Source organism: Sesamum indicum, linkage group LG7 (assembly GCF_000512975.1).
Source record: "Sesamum indicum cultivar Zhongzhi No. 13 linkage group LG7, S_indicum_v1.0, whole genome shotgun sequence".
NCBI lineage: Eukaryota > Viridiplantae > Streptophyta > Magnoliopsida > Lamiales > Pedaliaceae > Sesamum > Sesamum indicum.
Genome location: NC_026151.1, coordinates 11,112,342 through 11,130,661, shown reverse-complemented (window position 1 = coordinate 11,130,661; position 18,320 = coordinate 11,112,342). Strand labels below are relative to the sequence as shown.

Genomic DNA, 18,320 nt, shown 5'->3' with positions numbered 1-18,320 from the left:
TCGGGGCGACATTATTGACGAGGATCTTAATGAAAGTTCCATTTAGAGGGTCCCGGGGCAATAACGACTTTTGTCTATATGACAATGACGATTTTTGCCTCTAGGGTCCTCGTGAAACTTTAAGGATCTCTATGTCTAAATTTATTTCGTTTGTGGGGGCTACGACAAGTAAACTAACTTCATTACTTAAAATTCGAAGTACAATATTTTTGAAAAAATCAAAGGAGGAGAAAGATATGTTGAGTTACTACTCGAGGTGTGCTTGCTCATGCGTTAGGGAGGTTACCTCCTGAGGAGTTGACTGTTCGCCAGGCGGGTTCTGTTCCACTCCGTTTACTTGGGCTTTGCGGATTGCGTCCGGATTGTGTACGCCACGGGCTCGAGATCTGGCCTGCATGCTTAGCGTCGAGGTAAATTGTTCCCACAGACGGCGCCAATGATGTAGTCGAGGTTTTTTTGCTAAAGGATAAAATTGAAATTTTACCACGATGCGATTGCATACCAGGTTAAATGTAATTTCCGCAAAGTGCAATTTTCAAGAGAATGGTCTCTAGTCAATGAACAGTAATTTGCATAAAAAATTAATATTTTGGTATTTATAGGGGTCTTGGAAATTATATGGTGTGGTGAGTTATATATGTTTAAGGTGTGCCTCATACATATCAAATTACTCTTTTACCCTTACAATTTAATATTTTTTATTAATGCACATCATTCACAATATAGAATATATATATATATATATATATATATTTGGTTATGTAAGAAGATTGGTGTATTTTTATTATACATTTCAAAGGAAATTGCACACATCTTCAATTAATACACACACAATTGTTGCGGATCAATATATAATATAGCGAAAGTTGATCAATTTCATCAAACTGAGATTGCACCAATCAACCAGAAATGTCAATGGCCTTGACCTCAGGCTTCTTCACTTCCTCCTTCGGCACAGTGACAGTCAACACCCCGTTCTCCATCGCCGCCTTAATCTGATCTAACTTGGCATTCTCCGGCAGCCTGAAGCGGCGGAGAAACTTGCCGCTGCTCCTCTCCACGCGGTGCCACTTGTCGTTCTTCTCCTCCTGCTCCTTGCTTCTCTCCCCGCTGATTTGCAGAATCCTACCGTCTTCAACCTCCACCCTCACCTCCTCCTTCTTCAGGCCGGGAACATCAGCCTTGAACACATGGGCCTCCGGCGTCTCTTTCCAATCAATCCTAGCGGCGGCGGCTAACGCCGAGGCCTCGGAGCCGGCGGAGCCCGGAGCGTTGGAAAGTGTGGTTGAGAGCGGGAAACCCTCAAAGGGATCCCAGATATCCAGGGAAAATGGGTCGAGGACGTTGATTCGGCGGTTGCCAAGAACGCTTGAAATCAGAGACATTCTTGTACTTACTAGAAATGTTGAGAAAATGGAAATCTAGTTTGAGTCGCGTGTTTATGTGATGCTGGATTCGATTGTCCGAAATCTCTTGAGGAATGTGGTATATATAGGTACGAGGAGGATTCTGGCGCTTTCCTGACTTTACTGGACTAGTGTCTGAACTACATCTGTCATACATGCTAACAGTTCTACAAACTTCCATATGATTTTCAAGGAAAGGGAAATTAATTGTATTGTTGATCTCATGTGTTCAGATTTTTATTTTTAATTTAATTTTATTTGTTATGATTTTTGTATATTTCATCTCATAAATTAAAAATTTTGTCAATTTTAATCTTCACCTATATTTTTCGTCCAACAATTAATTATTGGATGAAAAATGCACGTGAGGATTAGAATTGAAAAAAAATTCATCTTTTGCAAATGGGACTAAGTAGAAAAAAATCCTAACACATAGATCAAAAATATGATTTTTACTTGGAGAAATTTTTTTATTTAAATTAAGTTTGATAGAATTAAGTTAATTATTATACGAACCTAAATTTAATTGTATAGTTTAACTTAAAAATAAGTTAAAAGTTATACTAATAACTTCATTACTACTTTTATCATCATCGTTATTTTGTTGATTTGTGGTAGAGAAACCAAAAAACTTGTTTCAAGTTTGTGAACGAAGGTTTTAGAAAAATATAGAAATTGTGAGAAATTTTAAGAAAGTAGTATATGTAAATGTAGAAACTTCTGTAATATTTAAAAATACTATTAAAAAAGTTTTTGAGAGTTACTCGTCAGATCATTAAGATTAATCTTAACTGTCCACTTGAAAAAGCCAAACCTATAAATATTGATAGGAGATTCATGGATAAGTAGAGGGAACATAATGAGCTCAAGGCATTTTGAATAAACGAAAGCTCACAACGTTTACTCACACTTGAACACTAAGACAACATAAAGTTAGAGAAATAAAGCATAAAACAACATATTTCCACTTTAATTAGACAAACAATAGTACAAAAAAAACAATAGCAAATCCAAACCTTCTGCAACACTATCACTAATATACACAACTTAGTACCGAACAAGCCTTTATAAATTGAAAAAGATGTCTTGACCGACGGGTATCTCCACTTTTACCTTTTAAGGTCCTTTGACAATTGATCTCATGAGGGCACGTTGAAGTGAAAAAGCCACGAGATGACAAACGCAAACACCATACAAGCTAACAAGAAGTTTAGAAAACGGTGACCTTGCCAGAAGTTTCGAGGCTGTGAAACAGGTGCAGAAGCCATGACTACAGGGGGCGCATCGTTTGTTTCGTTCCAGTGTTCTATAAGCTCAGCTTCATTTATACCGACGACATTCTGGGCTATTGATCCACAGATCTCGCAGATTCTGCAAATTTGAAACAAAGTAAATTTATTGGTGTAGAATGAGAGAAAACATCTTAATTAAGCTTTGTAGATAAGTCAACATCTACCTGTGAAACTTTATATGGTTTACTCTATTGTGTCAAGAAACAAGTTATTAGATATCATCCCTCTTGACAAGTAGTGCACACTCCACTAATTTAGATGACCCTTTTTCTTTCTACTTTAATGGAATTAACACATACCACTATCAAGAGTCCAAAACCGTAGTGGTAAAATCCTTAAAAGTGGCAAAGTCATGTCATGGTTACATATGCAACAAAAACAACACTACAGAATCTGGGAATTGCATATGGAAACTATAAAGTAGCGAGAGATTCTATAACGAGGCTAGACTGTTCTAAAAATTATTGACTATGATTTTTCTGATCCTATTACGGCTTATCTCTAATCTACTACAAACTCGTGTTAGGTGCAAATTGAGAGTATGGCACTGGACAAGAGTTAGGACGTAGTATAAACACCATATCTGGGTTGTTCCTTTCTCATAAAACTATGAAAGTATAAATCTTGTGTATTACTACACATACTACACATCTGGGATGTAAGAACTAGTTTGACCAAAGCTTTTCCAAATTCCAGTCTCTCAAAAATGGCCAACATAAGGAAAATTCAGTAGCTAAACTTCAAGGAATTAATCAAGGAGTAATTGACTAAATAAAGCTCCAACAGAACTTCCCCAATAGTATTCCTTCATGATCAATTTATGATTTTTTTACTGCCTAAAATTAATCAATAGATTAATTCTTTCTCAATGTTTTTCCTTGATGCTTCTATTACCTACAATTATATAGGATAGTGACGATAGTCCCAAAAGTCTCCCATCGTTGAGTCATTTCAAAGTTCTGCTACATAATCAATTGAACACATTGATTTTAGATCGCCATTACCTCAAATAGTTAGTTACTGGAGTGTCTGGTTAATATATTTTTGTTTTATTTTGTTTCTTCTGGGATCAAGTTTAAGGTGGTATTTCTGACAGACAAGGTCCTATAGACTCTTGATATTTTCCTAAGGCCTAATGTGTTCCTACTGTTCCTCGGCAAGCTTTACAGGAGCTGAAATGAAAAGAATTTTCGCCACTAGGAAGTAATTGGATGTACGACAATTAACAGGACTGGAAGATGTAAAACTGGAGGTCAAAAATATATTAGCTTGAGAACTAGTAAGGCTTGATTTGTGTACGTGGTTAAGGCTTGACTGTCAATCCATGGGAAGCATCTATGGTTACTGATGAAAAAAGTGTAAGAAAATAGGCTACAGCATTAGGACATCTAAAGATCAATTCCTACACCAACAAGAGTTGTGCCAATTGACCGACCACACATATCGAAGCATTTTGCGGAAGGAACCAAAACAAGCTTGTCTCCAACATGAAATGGCCACAAACCGCAAAAGAGACTACTAAAGGGCAGAAATGTTTTGCATGTAATTAAACAAGATGACATCTGAAGAATCCAAATTCCTATCTTGTCACTCGGAGAAGTATTTTAAGTAAACCAAGAAAAGATGATACTAACACATTTAACAAGTGCTATTTCAAATTCCATCAATGGCATCTCATAAATAGCCAGGTCAGCTTAGACAAAGTATCCACTTGCAGGTGATTGTAGACATGATAGAAAGAGTGGATCAATGGATAGTCAAGCATCTGCCCGAATAAATTATCCTTGGGGGATACCTCAAAAGGGAAATGTAAACGAGAATAAACAAGATGACCGACTAACAACACCTGCTCAAGTTGTAAAATATACAAATTTGGGTATAAGACACTAATGTGTAAGATTTTGACTCCTCAAATGGCTGCAATACAATAACAATTGTCAATACTGAAGTTAGAAAACTAGAAACCAGAAAGCAGTATTACAGTATTACGGAGTACCCGGTTTTAGGAATTCCACAAAACAACATATAATTAATCAAAGTCAAAAAACACAAGTGCAACAAGAATTGCACAAAAATGACAAGCAAGTAATAATTACCAATCCCACAAATACTAAAGAAAGTCAGATGCTCACAAACTAAAAAAAATAAAGTATATTCGGCCATAAAAGTGGAATTTTCCTAGTGCTTTCATCTTTTCCATGTTGTATAGATTCTTTTCATTTCATACAGCTGCTGTTTGTGCATCTTTTTGTTCAATCCTTTCATTTCTACTATTGCCACATCAGAATAGTCTTTACTTCCCACTTTAAAGTGACAGCCATTGTTCCCAAGAAAAGCTTCACATTATCCACCTCACACTGCAACCGCCCACCCCTTCTGGCTGTAAGACTTAATGATGAAGTTCCAACTCACAAACTTGCCAAGAAACATGAAAAATCACAACACATCTAAAGCAAACGCCTCACTGATTCTTGACTCATATTGATGGACTATACCACCACCAGAACAAAACCAATGAAACATTGCACCCAATTCTTGATGAAAATTCAGACAAGAGCAAAACATGGAACAAATAAAAGTAAACCAGAATTCATCCCACTCCATTTGGGGGTTCCTAAGCTGAAAGAGATTGAAAATCAGAGATGAAATTACAGTTTGAAGTTTGTGAGATAAACTTACTTGTTTCCTTTAATCTTGAACCAAGCCTCTGCACATTGTTTGTGGGCAGCAGCCAAATCATCTTTGCAGGAACAACCTAGTTCAATGGGGAGCCCATAATCTTGATTGGTTGCGTCCATGCTCAGCTGGCAAATCCTACAATCCCTCTCAGTTCTGTCCAAATGCAGCTTCGTCTCATCAAGTCCAGATTCCAGATCCACTATCTCCACTGAACGCTCTGAAACATTGGATTCCCTCCTCTCATCCTTATCCTTATTATTACCATTATTTTCCAAGACTCTAACAATCTCATTTGCCTCAGAGGAGCGTGGTCCACCACCTTCCCTGACGGCGGGGACTTGGGAGTTACCGCTGCCGCCGTCGCCGCCGCCGCCACGACCATCCTTACCACAATTAGCTGATTCTAAATCAACATCAAGGGACTGCTGTAAAGTCGACATTTTTACATAAGCCCAGATCAAGAATCTTCATGTACAGGAAAAATGAGGCTGGGACCATCAATAACACTCCCAACAGAGGTCGAAAAACAGAACCCTCTCTCTCTATATATATATATCTGTATCTCTCTCTGGAATAGGTTTCTTCACCTACTCCCCTCTAATCTGTCGTTTGATGGGACTGACAGTACCCAGGGGCGAAATACAAAGTCCCAAAAACGATAAGAGCAAGAAATCAGAGATTTGTTGCATAAAGAGGTGAACACACAGTTCACGTAGAGAAACAGAAGCGTCGGTGAAGGGGGAAACAAATGGCCATTGGGGTTCTTTTGCTGGGAGATTTTGCAAATCTTTTAGCCAATTTTGCCTTTCTGACAGAGTTTATCAGAAACCAAAAAGTATCCAACAGCTTTCAGCAGGCATGTGAGATTCATCACATATTTTGTATGTACACGTAATTAAACATGTGAATGCATATGTCGGCTGATAAACCAAAGGATGGATACTGGATAGGTCAAATGAGAGCGCAAAGGGTCAGGACTCATTAGGATACAAATAATACCTAATTAATTACCTATGATTTATTTATACTTTGGTATATCAAGTGTTAATTATTTCTTTACAATTAATCTTTATTTTAATTTATTGATAGATACTTATTTTATATTGCATAAAATATTAACTTTTTTTTTTTTCTGTCAAAACATACACATCAGTTGAAATTTGATAATATACTTTCTCCATATCATAAAAAATAAATTTCTAATTTCTATTTTAGTATATTGAGAAATACTTATCTCACTTTTATAAAATTAACGCATTTCCTCACATTCAAATCCTACACGTAAAATTTTTTAGGATAATGAGATTTGAACCCATGTTTGATTTATCTCTAAAATTATGTTAAACAACCAAATAATCCAAAAATTTGAATTATTAAGAAAAAACTATTTTATATTAACATTTTAATATTTCAAAATTTCATTTGTACTTTTAATAACTGAATTGTGATTCAGGGGGGAGGGGGGCTCGTAAATTATAAAAAAAATATATTTCTAAGTCGAGACAGATCATATTAATAATTGTTTATTTGTTCATAAACACTTTTTTTCCTTTTTTTTTTTGGGAAATATTAATTATATTTATATTGAATTATTTGTCGCAATGGGTCATAGAATGATGTACACGTCACGGCGGAAAGCAACTGTCCGAAGAGAATTTTGTACTACAATGAAGCTTAGTAAGTTATAAAGTAGATCTATGATCACGTCTTCATAGAATACCATGATTAGGTAATATGTATGAAGAAAAATACAAATGTTTATTGATTAATCCCATGATTAGGTAGTATGTCAGGTATGTATTTTTCATTATCTCACTCGTCATATTTTTCGGCTGTATCTATATCAAATTTTATTTCGATACGTAATTGATTTTGGAGTAAAATGAAAGTAATAACACAATTGGAGTAAAATAAACTATTATATTTTATGGAATTTATTTAAGTATGAATCAAATTAAATATTTCACAATAATATAAAACTTGTATAATAACAGCGTATGTAATTAGTATGCTAATCATTTTTTGTCCTCCCTTTATAATTAGAAAAAGAAAAAAGAAAAGTAGGAAACGGAGCCGAAAGTAAAAGGATAACAATAATATTTGTCTTTTGAGAAGGGACAAAAAGTCGTACTTTTATTACATGTTGAGATGCGCTGCGGCCACTGTAACAGTAACCAACCCTTCCTTTTTTCTATAAACAAGTAAACATTTATGATTGGTGAGGTCTGATTTTGATTTTCAGTTTTATAAACAAGTAAACATTAATTAATACGACTGCATTTTATAATAAATTGTAGTGTCAAATTAATATATTTTTAATTATAAAAAATATAAATAAATATATTTTAATTTTAATTACTGTTTTAAAAACTGAAAATTATAAACAAAAACATAAACATAAACCCACAATCATTTGATCGGAACAATCAATTCTTATAGCCAATAAGTGTTAGTGAAAGAGGGAACTTTCAAAGACATACAAAAATGTATAATTGAGTTGAACTCGAATACTAATCATGTGCATAATTCTCTAACTCAGATATAAATTGTTAAATTATATACAATAATCTGTGATTATTTGGATAAATAACTTTAACTACATATATATAGTACGCATTGATATTTCTCGAACACGATAAAACGAGAAATAATCTCAATTAACATGAGAAATGGCTTCAATAAATGAAGCCAAATGGAGCCTTAATCTTGTTTCTTTTCGTTAATTATTGAAGGGGACTAATTCTTTTTAGAAATTAATTAGTGAAATACTATGAATTAGCAAAAAAACAAACATCATAAGAGTAACCTATTAATTCATTTGTAATACTATTCAAACAGCCAACCCAAACCTTGTACTTTGTTTCAAATATATATTCTTTTTAGGCCGTCGACCTATAATTAATTCATAAGTTTTAATTATTATTAAAAAAAAAACACTGGATTTAGTCTTAGTAAGACTTGTGCTTTTATTATATGCATAATATTAAATTTTAAAGAATACAATACGTTCATACTCCCTAACATCAGAATTGTTGATATTATTTGCACAAATTATTTTCTGTTTTTTAAAAAGTTAAGCATATATCATCCAAAAATGTTAATATTATTACACAAATTTCCTCTATTTTTGACTGTTAAAGGTAATTTCTATAATTATACAAAAGATATGAATGATTAATATAAATGAATTGTAGATTAGGAGTTGTAAATACAATTGTTTTCCAAATGTATGGTTAAAAAAGAACTGACAACTCAACTGGATCTTACTATTCTATGTTTATATTATTATTTGCTTGTTGGATTGTATGTAAGATCTTACAGTGGCTTCCAATTAATGGAAGCAAGAAAGAGTGGTTAGATGTCCATCAAGAAATATTGCAGCCAAGACAGAAAACCACATTGTGAAAGGACAATGTGTGTGTGTGTGTGTTGGTAATAAACATATTTCATTAGCAAAAATTAAGGAACAAAACATAAATCTGAGTTGAAGATGAAGATTTGTCTCTTGTAAAATACAACCCAATATAACAAAATCATTGACAATTTGAGTGATAAGCCCAGGTTGCCAGTTCGAAGACAATTGCGTTCGTGTAAAAGAACAATATATGACATAAATACTATAATACAAACATGATTGCAAAACAACCCTCAACAAATTATGAGGGTGTTCGATTTACAACATCTTACAAAATATTTGAAAGCTTATAAAATATTACAAAAAGTATTTGATTTGATTTCATTAAAAAAGAAAAAACAGCACATAAGCTCCAAATTTCAAATGTTAGGACTTGCTTTTTTTCTTTTAAAAAAAGTGAGCTTTTAATGTATTTTAAAAATTTTAATAATTTCTTTCAACTTAATTATAAAAATATCATTTCGTACGTCTTATAAGCTCCATCTCAGTTTATTTTTAAAAATAAATAATTATATTTCATAAGGTAATTGTTTTTTAATGTTCTTGGTGAAATTGTGGGTTGGTGGTTGATATGGGCCGATATATTTGCTGCATTCGGCCATTTGGACTTGCAATAGTGGGCTAAACATAAGCGGGCAACTTTATTGAGCCTCGGGCCTTTAGTGTAGAGGAAGTCCCTCCAACAAAATGAAGTTCGAATAAACACATCTTCCCCCCGTCGCCTTGCTGCGTTCTTTTTTCGTCAAGCAGAACATCTGTTTGAGGAAATGCGTGACAGAAAATGCGGAAACAATGAAGAACATAAACCCATCAATGCTCTTAGAAGATCCCCCAGATTTCTTCACAAAAATCAAGCGGGCTTCGAAAATCCAGGGACTCCAGTGCCTGCCCCGAGAAGATTCCGGGCTCCTGATTTCTTCTCTACACCTATCGTCTCCTCATTTGCCAAAAACCAGAAAGAGGGGGATGGAATTTCGCGGAAGGGAAAGCGAAATGGGAGCGAGTCGAAAAGTTTGAGGAAACCTATCGAAGGGTCTAGGAGGTCTGCAAGATTGGACAGCCGAGCCAACTTGAGCAGCCCGGATTTGCAGAAACAATGTGTAATGGAGAAGGCGATGAGAAGGAGTTTGGTTTGTGGTCTTAAATCTGCAAATAGTCAGCTTCATAAGTGCGATGGAGTTTCAAAGAATGGAGATAGAAAAGTTACTGGGTTAGAAAGTTCAGCGAAACCTGGCGCCAAAAGGTCTGGAAGATTGGATGGCAGAGCCAATGTTAGTAAAGCTGAAGAAGTCCTGCATTTGCAGAAGGAATATGTGATAGAGAGAAGGGTGACCAGAAGTTTCATTCGCGGAAATAAATTTGTATATAATCGGGGCAATGAGTCGGGTTCTGGGAAGGATTCTGAAGAGGGAGTAAGGGTTTTACCCAAAGAAGGGAAGGCTAAAGTTGGTATTGGTTCTTGTAAGCAGAGCCCGGAGAACATTGAGAAGAGGTTTACTCGTTGCTCTAGTCGAATAAAAATCTTCCAGCAGGTTGAGGAAGCTGGCAATGTGTCGCCTGAATGTCGGCATATTAACAAAAATTGTGAAAGAAAGAGGCACATTTGTGAGAAGAGGAAAAGATATCAAGTCGAGGAAGAGTGTGAAATTGTTCAGGGATGGACCAAAGAGCAAGAACTGGCCCTGCAAAGAGCCTATTTCACGGCAAAGCCCACACCTCATTTTTGGAAGAAAGTTGCTAAGATGGTAATGTGCCTTTAAAAAGTTGTTATAATTCTTGTTACACATGTTTCTATTTCTTTGTCCTTTGCTTTTCCATCATACTCATATATGCGAGAAGAGATTAGGCTGTCTTAGTGATATTGAGAATGTTAAAAGAAGGACGTAGGTTAGCATCTTAAATTAGAAATGATGTAAAACTTTATGCTGGACTAGAATTTCAAATCTGTTCAAAGGATAATGATATGAATGATGTTTAGCTGCTCCAACTTTCTGCTGACTCCACCTTTGCATGGAGCACTATCATGCATTATATCATGGTGCATATATTACTGTAAGTTCGACTTCCTGGTTTGCACAAGTTTTATTTCTGGTAGTGAATCACAAGTTCCTTTTAGCATTAAGAGCAATGTGCCTTCATTGCAAATGCTCAAAGGTTTTACTGAATCCCAGCCAGTGTTACACCTAAGCTATACTTTTTGTGTTGATTTAGTTTTTATTAAGAAGAGTCGAACATGAATTTCATTATCAAAGTATTCTTTCTGGATATGCTTATGCAGTCTCCTCCCTTTGGAAAATGTGAAACTTGTAACCCCCCTTTTTATGCTGCTCTAGAAATGATTTCAATGTTGAGAGGAAGGCCAGAAGTTAATATATATGCAACAAAGCCTAACAAATCAGAATTCTATAATAGGAGAAGCAAATTTTTTGCTTTTCCTTATTCAAATTTGTAGGCTGGACACTGCTAATTATGGATAATAGGTGTCTTCGTGAGGGCTTGAATTAGTTGTAATATGCTGCTTGGTGCCCTTCCATCATGCAAGGTCCACCGTTTGTAAGTTGCACACTCTACTCACTCAGCAAGTGAAATTTGATAATCAATTCTGGGCGGTGTATTTGGCTTATACTTGTAACCTTCATCAGCTCTTAGGGGGTCATGGCATATAAGCTAGCTATTTTGCCATTTAGACTAACAGTACTTGCATTCTCTACATATTTTCTGGATGGTGAAGCTCCAGAATAAAATTGTTTCAGCCACTGAGGCAGCCATTTGTCACGTTTTTGGGATGTTAGAACATTTTCCTTGCTGAGTCTTCAAAGTTCAACCTTCATTTGACATTGTTATTCAGAGCTGCAGGTGCCTGGAAAATCTGCTGAGGAATGTTTTGACAGAATTCAATCCGATCTCTTAACCCCATCTCAGCCTCGAACACGTTCAAGGGCAAAAAAGAACTTATCACCCCTCTCCTTCTCTGCTAGTAAGTTGCTTAGTCCTGCTGAGGTGAAAACTAAAAGGCTTAGGTCTACCAGGAGGAAGACGCTTCTAGCACAGAAGACCGTAAGACAACTATTGCAAAAGCAACAAAATGAAAATCAAGACTATGAAACAGATTTGTTTGCCGTTCTTGAGCCAACAATGGATTCGTCTTCACTCAATTTTCAAGGGGCTACATTACTTACCTCACCAGTGCCTAACAAAGGATCTGGCGTTCTTACAAGATGCAGAGAGACGTCGAGATTAAATAGCTCACAAACGGAAGATTTTGCAAGTCCCCCAGTTTTGAAGCAGATAAAAAACAAGGCTTTGCATGAGAAATACATAGATCAGCTACATTGCAGGGATGCCAAGAGAAAGGCAGAATCATTAAGGAATGCTAAATGCATTCAGGACAAAAAGTCCACTGATTTGAAAGTGAATTCTGTGAAAGTTGCCAAAGATGCTCTGGTTTTGGATGCACAAGATGCTATCCATCAGCTTCGAAGCCTACAGGCCAGCACAAATGATAACCTTGATGACGATGACACCATTAGTCGTAGCAACGAGGATGAAGATGAAGATGAACTCTGCTAAATCTCTCCTTTTGGTTTTATTAGTATTACATTCGTAAAATCTATAACTGGAATTCTCCCATTTGAAGCAATCAATCTTCAGGTAGGGAAATAAAGGCATTTGTTTTTGGTTTGTTTTCAAAACCTCAAAAGCTGAATTGCTGACCAGCGCTTTACTCCTTCCCAACTGAAGGGAGACTGGTACGACAGTTGAACCCTGTGATTCATCGGGCAAATAATCCCATGTAATATCCCATGTGTGTTGGATATAACATTTACCAACATATTTAGAATTGAACAAAAAGAACAGAAATTATCGACACGTATGGACATGGTACCCATAAAGTAAAAAACATAGCAAAACATGGCTGGTCGCATGTCCAGCGCATTTTGGAATCTCCATTCTATTTGTATATACTAACTGTCGTGACACACCATTTTCGCAGCAATGCTAAAATCATCACTTGGTGTCTATAATATCTCTTTTTTATAATTTATAACTAATTATTCTTACATGCATATAATAATTAAGTTTTATATTTTAAAATATATTATAAATAAAAATAAAATATATAACCTCAATGTTTTCTCTTACTATCTTCAAATTTATTGCTTTTTAAGCTTATGCTCATTTTTCCTTTTACTTTTTCCTTAGTAGTATCATAGTTTAAGAATTACATTAACTTACATCCAACATTATAACTTATATGAAGTTTTTTCTACAATACAGATATCTATATATCTACAATCAATTGTTATTCACTTACATTTGTATGTTTATATTATTTTTTTTTTAAATAAGAGCGATAAATTATTATTAATTGAAATAAATTAATTACAATTATTCTTGTTGGATATACAATCATACTCTGTCAATAATATCAAATAAACAAAATTTAATCAACACTTACTATTACAGTAGATACAACACCTACTATTCAGTAGACAAAACATCCCGCGCATAGGGTGGGGTTCGAACCCATGATTTTTAAGATCATAGAGCCTCAGCTTTGCCAATTGAATTAGGCCTCATTGACCGTATGTTTATATTATTGTAATATGAAATTTATAAAATAAAATTATTAGATTTTATTTTATTATACCATGTCCGTAATGCACATTAATGTAGAATAGTTATTGATGTAACAAGTCTGATTTAAAAATTACTCCTCGCTTGCAATCTTTTTGGGGTGATTAACTCTAATACATATAATAATCAAATTCAAATTTAAACATGTTGACTTTTACCAACTAACTTAATCTCGTTCAACATTCAATTGACATGAACAATAATTTGATTACTTTAAGTTAAATATTTTGTAAGATTTTTTTTAATAGTAAAATTACAATGAAAACAACCAGCTAGAAATTTGAAATACATATGTAATTATAATTAGGCTGGTCCAACGCACTCACTTCATGCTGTTGATAAGCTATCATTCATGATCAGAGCAGCAGGAGTAGAAGAGTTAAATGTTTTCGAACAAGTGCGATTTTGAGGTTTTTGAACATAGTTTATTGGTAAAAATCTGCCTTAACTATTGAGATTTGGATTTGGAGAATCAAATATTTTAAAATCATATATTTGTTTTCTTTATTTTAAGATTAAAAATATTATTACTGAATGTAATTGATTCCTTTTCTTGTTTTTTTTACTGCCCATATGTATATATATACTCATTGTGTGTATATAAAATTCGATGAGTTAGAAATAAAATAATAACTCTTCTTGGTCATGGTATCAAGAGCGAGTTGAAGTATACTGTTAGCCATCTCATCCTATTATGGGAGATAAAAATAAGAAAGAATCAAACACCTTTCTTGATCCAAAATCAAGCTATTATCTTCATCCCTCAGATCATCCGGGACCTCTAAGTGAGAATGGAGAAAAGTAGTTTATATGGAGGAAGACCTTTTTGAATGCCCTCCGATCCCAAAATAAAGCAGGATTTATTGATAGGTCTATCAAGCAACCACAGGTGAGCTCATAAGATTATCAGTCCTGGCAGCTATTGTTCTGGCATGGCTAACCAATGCACTTACCAAGGATTTGCAGAGAACAGCTGCACACACTAAAATGGCAAGAGAAGTTTCCTTGGATTTGGAAGAGAGATTCGCTCAAGGTATAGATGCCAGAATTTACGAAATTAAGAAGAACAATCTCATTATTGCGACAAGAACAAAACACAATTTCAGCCTACTATGGTAAATTGAAGGCAACTTAGGGAGAGTTGCAATCATTTGATACAATCCCAGTAAGTACTTGTGGATATTGCAACTGCGGGCTGACGAAAGAAATTGAAAAGATGATTTCAATAGGTGCATTGAACGTATAGATGAGTTTGGTGTTCAAGAAATAGTTGCAGTTTGCTCCTCCTTGTGCTGTCAAAAATGGCAAATATACACATCCCCATATCTGTGCAGAAATTGTAAAAAACATCAAGCTGTTTATCATTAAAATACGCAGGCCTGAATATATATATATATATATGGATTAAAAGTAAAGTGCAAAGTGATGGGATGGAGAGCAGTACTGTTCCATTAATCCCACTGGTTATAAATCGAACGAGATCGACATCCAAGACTGTCTCCAGTATACGACGTGCACAGTCATTGTGTGCATATGTTTGAACAGCTACCAGTTCTAATAAATAATTAGCAAAACAAAAATCAAACGCGCACACACACACATTCTTTTTAAAGAAGAAAGAAAGAAGAAACCCAGAAAATCATTTTGAGAATTTAAAATCTGCCTTAAATTGTTTTCCCCCCATCCAAACATGCATTCTTGGTGGGCTACTTGTGCTTAAATGTACTCATATATCTTTGAACTTGTACTGAATCATGGAGACACACACACAAACACAGAGAGAGAGTTAATTAGGAGTGGCATGATGTTCTTACTTGTTGTAAGATGAAGACTTTGCAGATGAATGGATGATGTTGATAGAATTAAAAAGCTACCAAAAAGGATGAATCCAAAGGGATAGCATGATCCACAACCATTCATATTATTGAATTGATGATGATGAGTTTGGGGATCAATGCGATCCCTTTGGACTCCTCCTTCAGTTGCTGTAAACACACCTCTCAGTGTGTGTGTGTGTGTGCAAGACGAACCCACGATAATGGCTTTATCAACAAAACTTTTGGCCCTATATATATATATATAATGCTTTCATTAATCTACAGTGATATTCATCAAATATTTATTCGTTTTCATCATCCTCTCTTAATTCAACTTTTTGCATTTATTATCATGAAAACAATATTAGTATTAGTGGATATATATACACATCATTTCTTTTATATGTATTACATAATTAATTAAAAGTATTTTGGAGCTACGTATACCCGCCCACACTCCATATTATTAACATATATACTTACAAAACTTTCATTCTTACTTAAATATTTTAATTAATATAGCTACATATAATCATTTATGTATTTCATATATATGATTGCATCATTTGAATATGAGGAAATTAAAAAAAAGGAATATAGGACGGAATATGAGGAAAAAAAAAAAAAGGAATATAGGACGTGAAGTGGCTTTTTCCATAAGAAAGCAGACATATGGAGAGAAGGTTTACTAGTGTTTGGTCGCCTTTTCCTAATTCTTAAAAATTCCCTATTATTATATATTATTGTTAATTATTACTTCAATATATATTATATATAGCTAATAATTTACTTAATTAAAATAATAATTTGTGTTAATGATGATGGTCTTGCTCCCATCCCCACAATTCATACCCCTTTCTTTTTATTTTTAATAATGCTAATATATATATATATATATATATGAGTTTGTGGGCACATGAAAAATATGTTGACCCTGTAATCATAGAGTAGTAGATATCAATAGATTGTACGCCCTCTTCTTTTAGGGTTTTTATTCTCTTTTTATTATAATTAAATAATAATTTTAATTTTATTATGATATAATCTTTATGACGAGGTGGCCTTTCATTTAATTTATACGTTCCAGTATCGAAAAGAAGTAAGTTTTATGGCCTTCTAATCTACCATAAAAAGAAAGGCCAACATAATGATGGTGGGGGTGGGGTGGGGTAGGGGTGGGGGACCTTTTATATATATATATATAATTATTTACATAATTAAGAGTTTTGATCACATTCTCATCTTTTGGTTATCAGTAGCTGTCGTCACTATTTCTGATTAAAATCCTTTGATGATTTAATCACTGATAGTTCCCAAAAAAGAGTATTAAAAAAAAAAAGGAAAAGTGTAAAATAAATTGTAAATATATCCTTTTCATAATTTACACAAACTCATTATAATTAGATTCAAAATTATACTTACGTCTCTTGAGTTCTATTATATTTTATATATATCTTCTTTCGATTTTGACAAAAGATTATGTGAAATTTCAAGCTTGTTCTGAGAATTTTTTATTTACTTGATTTTTTATTTACTTGAATTTAATTTTTTTTTACAGAAAAAAATGATCTTTGAACTTAATTGAAATTCATATATAAGTAGCATATAAAATTTTGAAAAGATAAAAAGTATGAATATAAATAATATTATAAAAGAAAACCCTTTAATCGTACCAACTTTAGATTGTCCCAATTTACCATTCATTTCATTTCTTTTCTCTAAAAATATTCGGTCAGATTAGTAATTTTAATATTTTTTAATAATTTTATAATTATTTTTTTTCTCTTAACTATCCACTACCCCACATTTCTCTGTCACATTACTTCTTCATATTTATTATAATTTATAATTATAATTACAAATTTATTTTCTTCTTATCATCTTATACCAAGACTTTTTTATATGCTTACGGGAACCGCACATTTCGATAACTAGTATAATATAAAAATAAACCTAGGTCCATGAGGGCATTTATATTTATAAAAAATTATAACATATAGGTGAAAAAGAATATTAATATCCTATAATATGGTCCACATATTCGAACAACCTAGCTACTTGAGATATAGTGTTTTTTTCCTCACGTTTTTTGATTTGGTGTGAAACAAATTTAACAACAATCACATTCTTGACAATAATAGGTAGACCCCATCACATGGGAATAATAATAATTATATATGCTGTAATAAATAGACCTTAAATATTCACATGATGCTTTGTTCATCAAACTTTGGTCTATCAATTATTAATTTTAACAAAGTGGTTGAGATGTCTAGTACCAAAATGTGGGAACCTACCCTAATTAATGTCTTGCACGATTTCAATTTAAAATAGACCGACTTTAGTTTTATTTTGCAACATAGATGGTCGGGTCACCATATATGGAGTAGATGTTAGAACTAGTTGTTTACAACACATTCCATGTATGTGAAATAATATATTTTAAAAAATATAAATAATTAAATATTATTTTTTATTTTTTTTGTAGGAGAAAATTAATCATATAAGAAATAATTGTGATAAAAATAAATAATTTTGAAGCATAATTATATGAAGCAAGAAAAAGAGGGGAAAAAAATAGCTAAAATGAAAAATTATTTTAAAAAAAGGTAGTTTTTACCACTAACAGAGGGCAGAATGTGGAAGATAAAACAGAAAATTTGTGAATTATTATTTTTTTAAAATGAAAGATTCTCTTACAATATATTTAACTTGTAAATCCCACCAATCATCAATCAATTTACTTACCCCCTATTCTCAATCAACTCAAGTACACATTTTGTAGGTTGTCTCAAAAGTAAAAGTTAGTCAAATCAATTTTACACTAATTTCCTTTTATTTAATTAATTAGAATAGAGTTGATATTAATATTGTGTAAGCCTAATTTCAGTCAAACACCTCATTGTCAACCATTGCTTGGTGATGGGGCAATGCTGCAGTGGAGCCTGAATAATCACATGGATACAATTAAAAAGGTCCCAACGGCTAGTACTATTTGACGACATTTGAGCCCCACCCTTTTGCCCTTCTTCACCCCTTATTCCCCCATTAAACTATATTGTATCCAATTTGA

The 18,320-nt window shown here is 33.6% G+C and overlaps 3 protein-coding genes across 3 annotated transcripts; 1 reads left to right on the top strand and 2 right to left on the bottom strand.

The window, feature by feature from the left end:
• LOC105167096 (17.3 kDa class I heat shock protein) lies at positions 753-1,497 on the bottom strand. Its single transcript, XM_011086670.2, has one exon. It carries the CDS (start codon positions 1,383-1,385, stop codon positions 900-902), a length of 486 nt encoding a protein of 161 aa, XP_011084972.1. The 5' UTR covers positions 1,386-1,497; the 3' UTR covers positions 753-899.
• LOC105167095 lies at positions 2,267-6,358 on the bottom strand. Its single transcript, XM_011086669.2, has 2 exons — positions 5,378-6,358; positions 2,267-2,777 (listed from the first exon to the last, which is right to left on the bottom strand). The coding sequence occupies exons 1-2, from the start codon at positions 5,815-5,817 to the stop codon at positions 2,546-2,548; spliced, it is 672 nt and encodes a 223-aa protein (XP_011084971.1). The 5' UTR covers positions 5,818-6,358; the 3' UTR covers positions 2,267-2,545.
• Positions 9,419-12,669, top strand: LOC105167094. Its single transcript, XM_011086668.2, has 2 exons — positions 9,419-10,537; positions 11,649-12,669. Exons 1-2 carry the CDS (start codon positions 9,560-9,562, stop codon positions 12,360-12,362), a joined length of 1,692 nt encoding a protein of 563 aa, XP_011084970.1. The 5' UTR covers positions 9,419-9,559; the 3' UTR covers positions 12,363-12,669.

Excerpts from the sequence above, each read along its gene's own strand:
- LOC105167096 (XM_011086670.2), bottom strand. The coding sequence starts at position 1,385 with ATGTCTCTGATTTCAAGCGTTCTTGGCAACCGCCGAATCAACGTCCTC.
- LOC105167095 (XM_011086669.2), bottom strand. The coding sequence starts at position 5,817 with ATGTCGACTTTACAGCAGTCCCTTGATGTTGATTTAGAATCAGCTAAT. Across the intron at positions 2,778-5,377 it reads TTCAAGATTAAAGGAAACAA|AATCTGCGAGATCTGTGGAT; the intron begins GTAAGTTTATCT and ends TCAAATTTGCAG.
- LOC105167094 (XM_011086668.2), top strand. The coding sequence starts at position 9,560 with ATGCGTGACAGAAAATGCGGAAACAATGAAGAACATAAACCCATCAAT. Across the intron at positions 10,538-11,648 it reads GGAAGAAAGTTGCTAAGATG|GTGCCTGGAAAATCTGCTGA; the intron begins GTAATGTGCCTT and ends TCAGAGCTGCAG.